General features: G+C 39.1%; 1 protein-coding gene across 4 annotated transcripts in view; it reads left to right on the plus strand.

Annotated features, from left to right (window-relative positions):
• The window catches only part of BBS9 (Bardet-Biedl syndrome 9), a 466,187-nt gene extending 454,776 nt beyond the window's left edge, over positions 1 to 11,411 (plus strand). For 3 of the 4 annotated variants that reach the window (XM_061197900.1, XM_061197902.1, XM_061197901.1), the window contains 2 exons: positions 10,054 to 10,164; positions 10,375 to 10,788. In XM_061197900.1, coding sequence (XP_061053883.1) covers positions 10,054 to 10,164; positions 10,375 to 10,406 — 143 coding nt within the window. In that variant the 3' untranslated portion in view covers positions 10,407 to 10,788. Of the gene's footprint in view, positions 1 to 10,053; positions 10,165 to 10,374; positions 10,789 to 11,320 lie in introns of those variants that run through there. The other variant, XR_009701766.1, reaches the window with a different exon arrangement.
• The last annotated feature ends 278 nt before the right edge of the window (positions 11,412 to 11,689 follow it).

Consider the following 11,689-nt stretch of genomic DNA (forward strand, 5'->3'; position numbering starts at 1 on the left):
TATTTCTTAATCCTTTGTACTAAGTGGACCTAAATTCTAAGTGGTGGTCCAGCTAAAAGAATACTTGGACACCTATCATTATTCAAGTTGTGGAAACATCTTAATGCCAGGAGGACCCTACCCTCTTAAATCCAGATTCTCGGACTGGAGCCCTTATACCCCAAGGGACTTAGTATTCAGTCTTTATGGGATTTTTAAAACTTGTTGAGACACATGCTAGACCTCTTAAAATATATTAGACTTCCTTTATTCACAAACTTGGTCTCTGCTGTGAGGTGTGAAATGGAAATATTTTCAAACATAGGTATACGTGCATAGTCCTGAACACATTTTAAGTTCTTACCGGGTGTAGGGGGATCAAAGTTTATTATTAGGCAGTGGAAATGAAATCCCAAACGTTCCACAGGCATCATGTTGGACACACATTACAGTGAACTTCACCTGCCTCTCAGTGGTTAACCATTATTATCTCTGTTGCTAGTAGATGAGCTACTGTCTAGCAGTCAGCATGTCATCTGCAAATATAGGGAGAAAGAAAAGTTATCGAATGGATTTAAAAGAAACATAGAAAAACAAGTATCATATGTTGGAACTGGAAACCTAAGACTATATAGAAAGGCATTGTTTTCTTCTGTTTTCCTGAGTTTGAAACTGTAAAACTGTACCAGGTTAAGTGTGAGATGCCTCTACATTACAACAAAGTAAAGGGCAGAATGGAAGGGGAGATGAGAAAGATATTGACATATGCTCTCCAGTTCCTCCTTCAGAGAAGCAGTGTCACCATATGATATCAACCTGATTTGCCACGCTGTGATAAGAACTCATTCAGTGATACATTACATTCTTGAGGGCTTTATTTCCAAGATGTGCTTTGACAGGGTCTGACTGTTGTATTTTTAACAATCTCCTATATGTGTAGTTTTCTGGAGCATCTGCTTAGTAAGCACTTTGGTAAACCCAATTTCACAGAAGTCTTGGCTTTCTAAAATGGCCTGTAAGCACAGAACAGAGTCATGCGCGCACACACACACACACACACACACACACACTCACACACACACATCATTAGTCAAAAAATTTCCAACAAGCATAGCTTTACCAATTATGGTGTGCTCTTAAGGAAATGTTAAGTCCAAGTACAAGATGGACTGGGCCCTTTGAAGTCCAGTGTGGAAGAAGAGAAGTCAGTGGAGAATTAATAGGGGAAGTGCAGCCCCACTTTTCCTCCAAGCCTTTTGCTGTTTCTCTCCATGGCAGCCATTGCGTAAGTCTTTATCTGACACAATTTTTCCTAGCTATACCTCCTACTCTGCATTAAATTTTTCTAACTGCTATTGTATTTTTTATTCTTTAATATTTTATTATCTATACCTTCAGTAAGTCACCCCAAATATCGTCTGTAGAAGTGTACACAGAAAAATGGAATATGCTGATAATTCATCCTCCCCTCCCCACTTTTCCTTTTCATCCTCTATCTCCTTCTCTCTTTTACCCACCCCTCTTCCTTCCATTCTTCCATTTTGTCAAAAGATTTGTAAGTACTTTGTTAAAATTGCTACACAAACATACAGTAGGATTCTTGGCTTTCTATAGCTCACATTCTCCTTGGGCTAAAAAAATATATTTTAAGAAAATAGAAGAATGAACAGAGTAGAGGAGAATTATCAGGAAAACTCTTATACATATCTTTAATGCCTATGTGTGGTTGTATGTGCACATTTACAGAGAGAGAGAGGGAGAGGGAGAGGGAGACTGAGAAAGGATAAAGAGTAAAACTATTTCAAATGAATATATTTTCGGAGAATTTTTTAACTACTCATAGTATCTTAGGGAAGCTTTTCATATTTAAGATAGTGAAATATTCTTTTCAAAGCACCCATTCGCCACACTTCACGTGAATTATAAACCTTTGAAATGAAATCTGAATGTTAACCTCAAAAACACTTTATCCATCAAGTAAATCTTGATTAAAAGAAAAATGTCACTGGTGTATATTTTTGAGGTTTCTGCTGTTTTAAATTCTTAGTGGCAATTCAAGCATGTGAACAGAAGATTCTTTGGCTGGCAAGTCAGAGCATGGTCTGTGGTCATTTGTGATTCTCAAAGTGTCTCCTTGTTTGATTGCTTTTAAATATATGAAGAAAAAAGAAAAAAAAAATTTTTCCTCCCTGAAGGAATGGAACATTTGCACCCATACACTCAGTTGATTGCAAAGGTCTCTGTTGCAAGAATATAAATCCGCCAAGTCCTAAAATATACCCGAAGAACAGCTTGCCAACCTTCTGGGTTTTCTGTATCACTGAAAGGAAGTACTGGTTAGGACAGCCAACTCACAAGCAAATCCACTGAGATCTTGATGGGAAAAAAGGTATTCTTGAGAAAGCTCCAATGGTTTAGGAAGCAGGAGAACCAGGAATCGGCTTTAGGATATGAGAGGCATCCGCTACCCTCTCTGAGCCTCTGTTTTGATGTCTCCTAAATGAAGGTGGTTGCACTAAAAGCTAAAGTTCGTTGATTCCACAGATACGGTGTAGAAAGTGTATCTATGCCAAGAAAATTCGTAGAAAACAGAGATGGTAAAATGTACTTTGTGCTGAGCACTGTGTTCAGTGTACACGGTCTCACATAATCCTCACAATAGGCCTCATTAAGACCCTCTCTTTACAGTTGGGGCAACTGATAACCTGCCTGCGTCCAGCAGCTAGACCCAGACTGACCCACTCCTGAGGACTTCACAGTCTAAGTCAAGCCTTGCTGTTGGCCTCCTTTGCCTTCAGTGGCCTCCCCATTCACTGCCCACCTGGCTTTCACTTTTGATAGAGGAAAAGAAGAACAACTGGAGACAATCCTAAAATATGGGAAACTCTAAGAATTTATGAAAAGAAACTGTCTTTAAAATTTTTCCCCAATCTAGTCATGAGAAAAATATTAAACAAATTCCAGTAGAAGGGCATTCTGCAATATGCTTGACCAATACTCCTCAAAACTTCAAGGCCATCAAAAGTAAGGAAGGTCTGAGAAACTGTCACCACCAAGAAGAGCCAAAGGAGATGCAGCAACTAATATCATGGGGTATTCTAGATGGGATCCCGAGACAGAAAAGGATGTTAGGTAAAAACTAAGGAAATCTGAATAGGCTATAGATTTTAACTACTAATAATGTATCAATATTTGTTCATTGATCAAATGTACCATGCTAATGCAATATGTTAACAATAGGAGAAACTGTGTGGAGAATATATGGGAATTCTCTGTACCATTTACTAAATTTTTCTGTACATCTAAAAATGTTCTAAAAATTAGTCTATTTTTTTTTTTTAAAAAAAGCTTATCACTGCCCAAACAAAAAGAGCATTTGTAGCAGTAGGACAAATAATATTCTTCTAAAGAAGTGCTACTATTACTCCTCCTCCTCTTCCTCTTCCTTATTGCTATTATTATAGTAATACTATGAGATGATCTGGCAGTGTTAAATGCCTCTAGGAACCTTTAGAATTAGGATGCAGTTGAAGAGCAGCTTTCTGTGAGCCTTGTATTAGGCCAGGCGTTGGCAAACTACAGCCAATGGGCCAGATCTGACTGTTTTAGTAAATAAAGTTTTATTGGAACACAACTAATGCTCATTCATGTTTACATTTTGTCCTTGGCTGCTTTTGCACTACAATGGCAAAACTGAGCAGTTGCACCAGAGACCAGATGGCCCACAGAGCTTAAAAAATATGTACTATCTGGCCAACCCCCGGTTTAGGCTACTTGAGTTACAAGGCAGATGGTGAGGCAGGTAAGCTGGGCCACCAGAATTCATCTGGGTTAGAATCAAGTATCTATCAAATAGAACTCAGCAGATCAAGTAGCGTGAGTAAATAGAGTAGTCAACTTCAGAGGTGGCCACATGTTTAAGGTGTCTGAACACTTTCTTTTTTTTGCTGCAGAGCTGTGTCTTTTGGCCCCATGGGTGTATCAGCTGTGTGAATCCTACCCCTTCAGACTCCCAACTTTAGGGACTTCCGTCTTGGCCTATTCACTCTACTCTTCTTTTAGTGTTCCTAACTTTGACATGAGAGTAAATAGTCAGAACTTAATGTGTTTTTCAATGTGCCAAGCACTTATACACGCTCATCAATTTCTTCCTTATGAAGTAGGGCTGCCATAGTCTCTGTTTATAGATAAGGAAACTGAGGCTCATTAAAGTGAAATAATTTGCTCAGGAAGGTCACTTGGCTCATAAATGCTGAGTCGTGGTTTGAATCGAGGCTTTGTTAAATTCCCTACAAATAAGCCCCCATTCAGTGCTGGAGCTGGCTCACACTGGCTGGTGAGAACCAATCATTGAATTTTTAGGAATTCTGTGAGCCAGTTAACAAATTCAGCCGTTATTAAAAATTAAATTATGTAAACTTATAACCAAATAAATTATAATAAGAACAAAGATAATACACCTCAAAACTCTTCACTAGTTATTTTATTGCTACACTTTACTATTCTCTATGCTCTTGAGATTATTTATGTCTACAGAATCTGAATGGTGAAAGTGCTATCTCATGGTGTCCTCTTACACATCTCTGCCAAGCTCCACGTTTGGTGATGTCACGTTGGTTGCTTGAAACTGGCCATGGTAGGAGTATTTATACCAAAGAAATGGGCAAACACTACAGATTAGGGCTTTACCTTTTTTCCTTGAAAGCCAACTGGTTACATGTTTTCCAGAATACCAGTGCTTACCCTGCATTCTGATTTTGATCTCTAGTATTCTAGACAGTTACATTTGTTTCTGCTTGTCCTCCTATCTTGACCTTTGAACTCTATAACTTTTATAGTTCATGCTATAGCAACCTACAGAGGGGACTTGAGCTCTGTTTTTTTTGTTTTTTTTTAAGACTTATTTATTATTTAGTTATTTATTTTTGGCTGCGTTGGGTCTTAGTTGCGGCAGGCAGGATCTTTGTTGAGGCATGCGGGATCTTTCGTTGCGGAGCGCGGGCTCTTCATTGCGGCGTGCGGGCTTCTCTCTAGTTGTGGCGTGCGGGATTTCTCTTCTCTAGTTATGGTGAGTAGGCTCCAGGGCGCGTGGGCTGTGTAGTTTCCAGCACACAGGCTATCTAGTTGAGGCTCGAGAGCTCAGTAGTTCTGGCTGCAGGCTTAGTTGCCCCGCGGCATGTGGGATCTTAGTTCCCTGACCAGGGATCGAACCCGCATCCCCTGCATTGGAGGGCAGATTCTTTACCACTGGACCACCAGAGAAGTCCCTGAGCTCTTTTTTATTGTTGTTTTTGTTTGTTTGTTTGTTTGTTTTTCTGACAGTGGGTAGAATTTCCTTAGTGTAATTCCCTTGTTGATAAAATATGTTCCACCTGGTGAGGAGGAAGTTTCAACAATTTTATAATTTGCTTTTGAATGCAGAAACAGGTTTAAGGATAGCTTGTAATCCATTAAAAAAAACAAAACAAAACCCTAGAGTTGAATTATCTGTATAAATATAGGGTGATCTATTGTTCAGAATTTTTGGTAAGATTTTCTACTTAAATAATTTTCTGGCTACATGAGGATTGTAGCCAGAAAAATTTTCTTAAAAAATGTTTAAATTTAAGTATAGTGGATTTACAGTGTTTCAGATGTATAGCAAAATGATTCAGTTATACATACACATATATATATCTATTCTTTTTCAGATTCTTTTCCATTATAGGTTATTACAAGATATTGAATATAGTTCCCTGTGCTATACTTGTCGTTGTTTATGTATTTTATATATTGGAGGATTGCTATATATATTAATGTGCTACTAATTTGCAAAGAAACAAATTTTTACAGCCAGGTGTAGTTAACACAAATGGTCATGCACATAATTTGATTGGTAACAATTCAGAGGAAGAGGGAGCATAGTGAAATGTCTCAGAAACATCCTCTTAAACATCACGGGTGTAATCTCCAATTTAGGAACTGTCTTGTTCCAAGTGCTATAGATACTGTTTGCAATTTGTGATACATGCTTCATGTTTTCAAATTTCACCTGCAGGGCTTAGGGTTCCAGATTACTCCAGAAAAGCGTTTTAAGCATTTAATTGTAATAGGACTCTAAAATGAAGCCACCACTTATAACATTGTTCCTTATGAAAATGCCCCCAGAGTTCTGACTCGGGATCCCAGGTTCCTTAATGAAACTCCTTTTTACACGAGAGCACAGGGATAGAGTGGATCTCCATAATTGTACCAGCAGTGGGCAAAGGAGTGCCTGGACATCCCATATTGGTGGGGAGAGGGGGGCTGTTCTGGACATTATACAAGGAGGGAGCTGCCAGACAGATATTGGAGTAGAAGGGAGGTACATAAGTTGTGAGAAGCCCCTGCTGTTGCCAGAATGAGTTTACTGGCTATTTGAACTTCTGATAATTAGGAGTTGGCTGAATTATTATTTTTAACTATAATTCCATGTATCATATTAATTAATGTAGACCGTATCTTGAAATCAGTGCTGTTCAAAGTGTGACTAGAAGACTAGCATCTGTCTGCAAACTGTCTGTTAACTTGAAACTGAGAATAAGCGTTCAGAAACTTGTAGCAATTGACAGTGTAGTTTTTACAATGATTGAATCTAAAAGATAAGGGCCTGTATATTGTTCATTTTATTTTTCTAGTAATTCCTTTTATTCATTTTTATTATATGTGACAAAAGTATTGGTTTAGATAGATTGGAAGTTTTAAGGCTGGTCCTTTTGAGAAGCATTGCTACAATGGGCTTCAGAAGGTCTCTGTTAGTTTGGAAATTTTATATTTTATTTCTCTCCTTTTACTGCTTACTCTGAAATTTTTGTTTGTTTGTTTGTTTTTACTTTGAAATTTTTTAACAAATATTTTTTTCCTAGCAAAAATCTCATCAGATATGCCCATTTGCCCTTCTTATTCAGTAGGTGTGGGTGGGGCCTGAGATCGCATTTGCCTTCTGTTGCCTGCTAGCTGCACTGAACTTGCCGTTTTCTTTTTGCAAGGTATCTAGTTATCAGAAGCAGCCACCCTACTCTGGAATCCTTATAATTATAAATGTTGCCATGCCACAGCTACTTGGTCTCCTGGGCTTGACCTCTACATGCACATCATCCCAGTTAACCATGGGTGAAAGCTTAAGTAATTGCATAACAGAAGTTACTCCCAGTCTGTTTACCCGCAGCCATGGAACCCCTATTTCTTACAGATAGGTGGGCGATCTAACCTCAAAATTCCATCTTGAAGGCCTGCTTTTTAGTACTACTTCCCATGTCAATGATTTTTGCAAGAAAACAGAGCCTGAGGCAGGAATTAAAGTGGCAGTTTATTTGGCCAACTCAAGGAAGGGAGGATGAGGAAAAAGGGAAGCAAGTCAAGGAAACATGTGAAGTAATGCAAAGTGTTGCATCCTTCGCTGGTGACCACTTCTCTCAAAGAGCCAGGAAGAGTCCCAGCAGGTGCATCTACTCAGCACACAGCACTTTTCTGGAGGTTGACCAAAAAGAAATAATAATTCAGAGTCGATCCAGGGAGAGAGGCAGGAGGGGAATTTTCTGCAAAGCTCCTTCCCTTCCCCCATTTCCCATTGGTTAGGATGCCAGATCTCACATCCTTTTGTTCCTTCCAAGCTTAAAGTGGCAGAACTTCTGGGCATATGGTTGGTCAGTCTGGCCGCATGGAGGTATCCAAAGAAAAGAGGGTAACATTCCTAGGGCAAGTGACTGGTCAGCCCTGCAGTGGGATTTGAGAAATTCGTCATCTCTGTACTTTGGACAAGGCAAAACTTTTGTGCCAAGGACAAGAGAGGAAATTACATACGTTGTAATTTATGTAATGTATAGTCTACAAGATAGTCTACAGCAAGTGACTTTTCCTTTTGTGCCCACCTTATTGAAGAACTAGTGCTTTTGAAGTCTTCATCCTTCTCACTTGCCTCACTATTGAGTCAGCTGGAATAAACGGTAGACACTGATTAATCAGAGGAGACCTGCCTCTCTCCACGCATGGCAGCACTGCTGTCCGATCACTGCACTCTCTCCCATCTGTTGGCTGGAGACACTTCTTCCCCAGTCTTGAAGTTTCCTTGTGTGCAAAGGTAGCTGCATCAGTACAACATTCCTGCCCTCATCCTGCTTCTTCCCTCCCTCTGCCTTGGGGATGGAGAAATGACTTAATCTGATTTATGAGTCTAGACAGCCGTTCTTCGGCCTTTTTTCTTGGGATCAGGGTTCTGTTTTGCCGGGAGCACTCCCTTCTTTCTGTTCTTCCCTGTTATTAATCTTACAGAGGTACCCCTTCCCCACCTCTGCATACCCTATTCCTTTTTTCTCAATTGGGTGAGAGTCCAGGAGGAGAAGAAGGGTGCTGTTTCTTGGGCTTCTCCAAAGTCCCGGCATCTCTGAGCCTGTCCCTGGCCTCACAATACTCTAAGCAGTGCTCCTCGCAACCACACCTGGTAGATCATCAGGTGAGATAAAACCTGCTGACACCCAAGACCTGCAGCCAGGTATCTCTTTGGTTGATGCTGCAACTGGGAGACATATAGTAAATGGTTAGATAACACAGGCTTTGGGAGTTGTCATGCTTGGGTGTGAGCTCTGTCTTACTCCTTAGGAGCCATGTGACCTTGGCAAAGAATTAACAAGAAGAATGGCTTTGGGAAAAAAATAAGTACAGTGTACAGCATGTTAGAACATTTCCAGGAAATGATGTATTGATCTCCTGAAACCTCAGTCTTCCTATCTGTAAAAGCAGAATAATAACATCTATTTCATGGTGTGGTTTGTAGGAACTAAATGAGATGATATGGGCAGAGTTTTCAGCATTGAGAAGGTATGTAATAATGATAGTTACTGTTACCATGATCTACAGTCTTTGGAAAGAGATTAAAAATAAGCCTGGTTCTCCTTCTGGATGGGGGCCCTAGCTATTTTAAGATAAAGCCGGGCAAGATCCATTGCATTGATGGATAATTCTAACATTTCCTGTTTGGGGAACCTCTGAGGCTACCTCTAATTCTTATTTTATGAGTGTGGAAATCCTTGTCTCTCAAGTTTCCCTCAACATCGATTTCTTTTTCAGAGCTGATACAGAGGGATGGATGGTAAGGTATACTTTCCTTCAGACCTGGGATCTTGACTTCACTCTCATTTGAATGACGTGGTTTACACATCAGTGCTGCTGATACCCTCTCTTTATAAACCCCCTCACACATAAAGCCAAACTTGAATATGGAGGCTTTGGACTCAGTGTATGAGAAGCCTCAGAAAAGGAAAAATCATACTTCATTTACAAGAAGAATGGCTTTGGGAAAAAATGGGTACAGTATACAGCATGTTAGTACATTTCCAGCAAATTAGTCAAATTAGTCAAATCAAGTTGCAGATGTAGTCAGGAAATTCTCAACATGAGTTCTCTGTACAATATTTTGGTGGATAAAATCAAATGACTTATACCTAATATTTTAAAAATGCAGTGGTCCCAGCTTATCCTCAAGTCGCCTTGGAATTGACTTGGAATTGAAAGCTTCCACAATGCATTCATGGCTTTGCTGTGAATTATGAAGTGTTTGTGTCTGTGCTGTAAGGTGTTGGGATTCAGGAATAGAATCAAATTCCTGAGAAATACCACCATAGTCACCAACTCAGAACACCAGTGGCCTTCCTCTTTGTTCAGGGAAGTTTTCTTTCCCTTACAGTCAATGTGCTTTGTTTCTTTTATAGTTTCTGATGCTCTGGTATTAAAGGGAATTTCTGCTGAGGTACCATTATAGTATGGATATCACATATGCTATAGATTTTGTCCTTTCTGACTTTAAAAGGGTTAAATTTGAAGATAACACCATTGCTGCTGTTGCTAAGTGCTCATCGGTATGTCTTTAAAGGCAATGACTCATTCCCAGCATTTTCACCAAAAGAGAAACATTTAAGATTATTCTTTTTTGGTCTACTCCTGAAGATTGTTGTCTATTTATTATCTTCATGACTGGTACGTTCTTAAGCTGAGGTTGCCGTATGGAGAGGTAGATTTTTCTACACATTGCTTAAAATATTGTTTGTATTTTTCAACTAGGTGGCTGTGCTACGATCCCTGAATCAGACCTAGAGGAAAGATCAGTAGAACAAGACTCCACTGAACTGTTTACCAACCACAAACACCTCATCGTGGAGACGCCCATGCCTGGTAAGAGAATGGGGGGCCTTCACAAATGGTATGTCAGGAACAGCGAGACACTGGTCAGGTTTTGTCATACCAGAAAGCATTTTGCAAAATTGCTTGTTTTCTAACTTATTCATCCTTCCCCTTGGCATTGGTGCAGCTGAATTTGATCATTTGTGTATTCCTTTCAATATTCAGACCTTTTCTCTCTCTTGCTCTCTTTCATTTTTCCAGAAGTTTCACCCCTCCAAGGAGTTTCAGAATAGTTGAAGTAGAGTTGTCTGGTTGAGGGGAAGATGGCCTTCCCAAGGCTGATCATGTGTGGACCTCATGCCAAGCACAGATGAAGGTGCTTCATACAGCTCACCTGCCAGGAGATAACAATAGGTAGAGATGGGGATGGGGACTTTTAATTTTTCTAGGAGGACTTGTAATGCTATGGGCAAGTCAGTTGAACTTGTCTTACCAGGAAAGGATGTTGCTGCTTTTTGGTCATCTGTATGCTTTCAGCCACAGGATATAGTGAGATGACATCTTTTGGGGGCAGACTTTGTAATGCAAAGACCCAGATCCTACTTGATACCCCAATTTTTTCACAGAATTCTTATATATTAAATGTATCAAGTTTAATAAAAGCATCTCATTGTCAAACAATATCTTGGATTTGATTTATAATCAGAGGGTTATATAGTTGATTTCTTTATTTATTTAAAGTGAAGAAATTGAACGGAACTAAAAATGTTGTTTCTCCACGGTAAGACTTGAATGTGGTTATTTTATAAATACAAGAAACTACTATTAGGCTAAAAGTGGGAAAAGGTGAGTTTTCTAGTATTGTATGAAAATGTTAAAATATTTTCAAGGAAGCTAGTACATTAACATCCTCTTTCATTACCCCAATGGGAGATACCTTTTAAAAATCCAGGTTATAGAAGGATTCACACTTTATTATAATTAAAAGGTAAGGTTTTCATATGCAAGAAATAAAGGAGATTTTGCCAATTTTGAGTTAAAATTACAGTTGAAAGACTGATTTATTTAAATAAAAATATGTCTGTGCCAGTTTTGGAATGCCTCAGTCAGTACAAAGGAGAAAGTGGCTCGCGGTTTTTCTATAAGTGAAATGTCAAAAAAAATTGCAGAGGATGTATTATTTATTATTTATAGCATTCTTTTTTAGGAGATGCAGCAGAAGATTAAATAGTTTTCATTGTCAAGTATGGGAGTGGACAACTTCTAGCCTTTGGGCCAGAATCAACCATTAGGTTAATGTTACCCAGCCTGTGGGGACCAGTAAAAGATGTCTTGGCTCTGTGTATGCCTAAAGATGCAAAACCACAACACTTCTGATCATCTTTAACAGCTTCATTGAAGAAAGGTTAGAAGAGAAGTATATTCCTTCTTTAAAGAGTATTTCTGGGTTGTGTCTTTTTTTCTTTTTCTTTTTCTTTTTTTTTTTTTGGTATTTGGTTCCCATGGATATTTTTTCCATGGAGTGCATGTGTCCATGTGCTCATCTCTGTTCTCCTTTCTTTCTCTTTTTTTTGAG

The sequence above is a fragment of the Eubalaena glacialis genome, chromosome 8 (genome assembly GCF_028564815.1).
Source record: "Eubalaena glacialis isolate mEubGla1 chromosome 8, mEubGla1.1.hap2.+ XY, whole genome shotgun sequence".
Lineage (NCBI taxonomy): Eukaryota > Metazoa > Chordata > Mammalia > Artiodactyla > Balaenidae > Eubalaena > Eubalaena glacialis.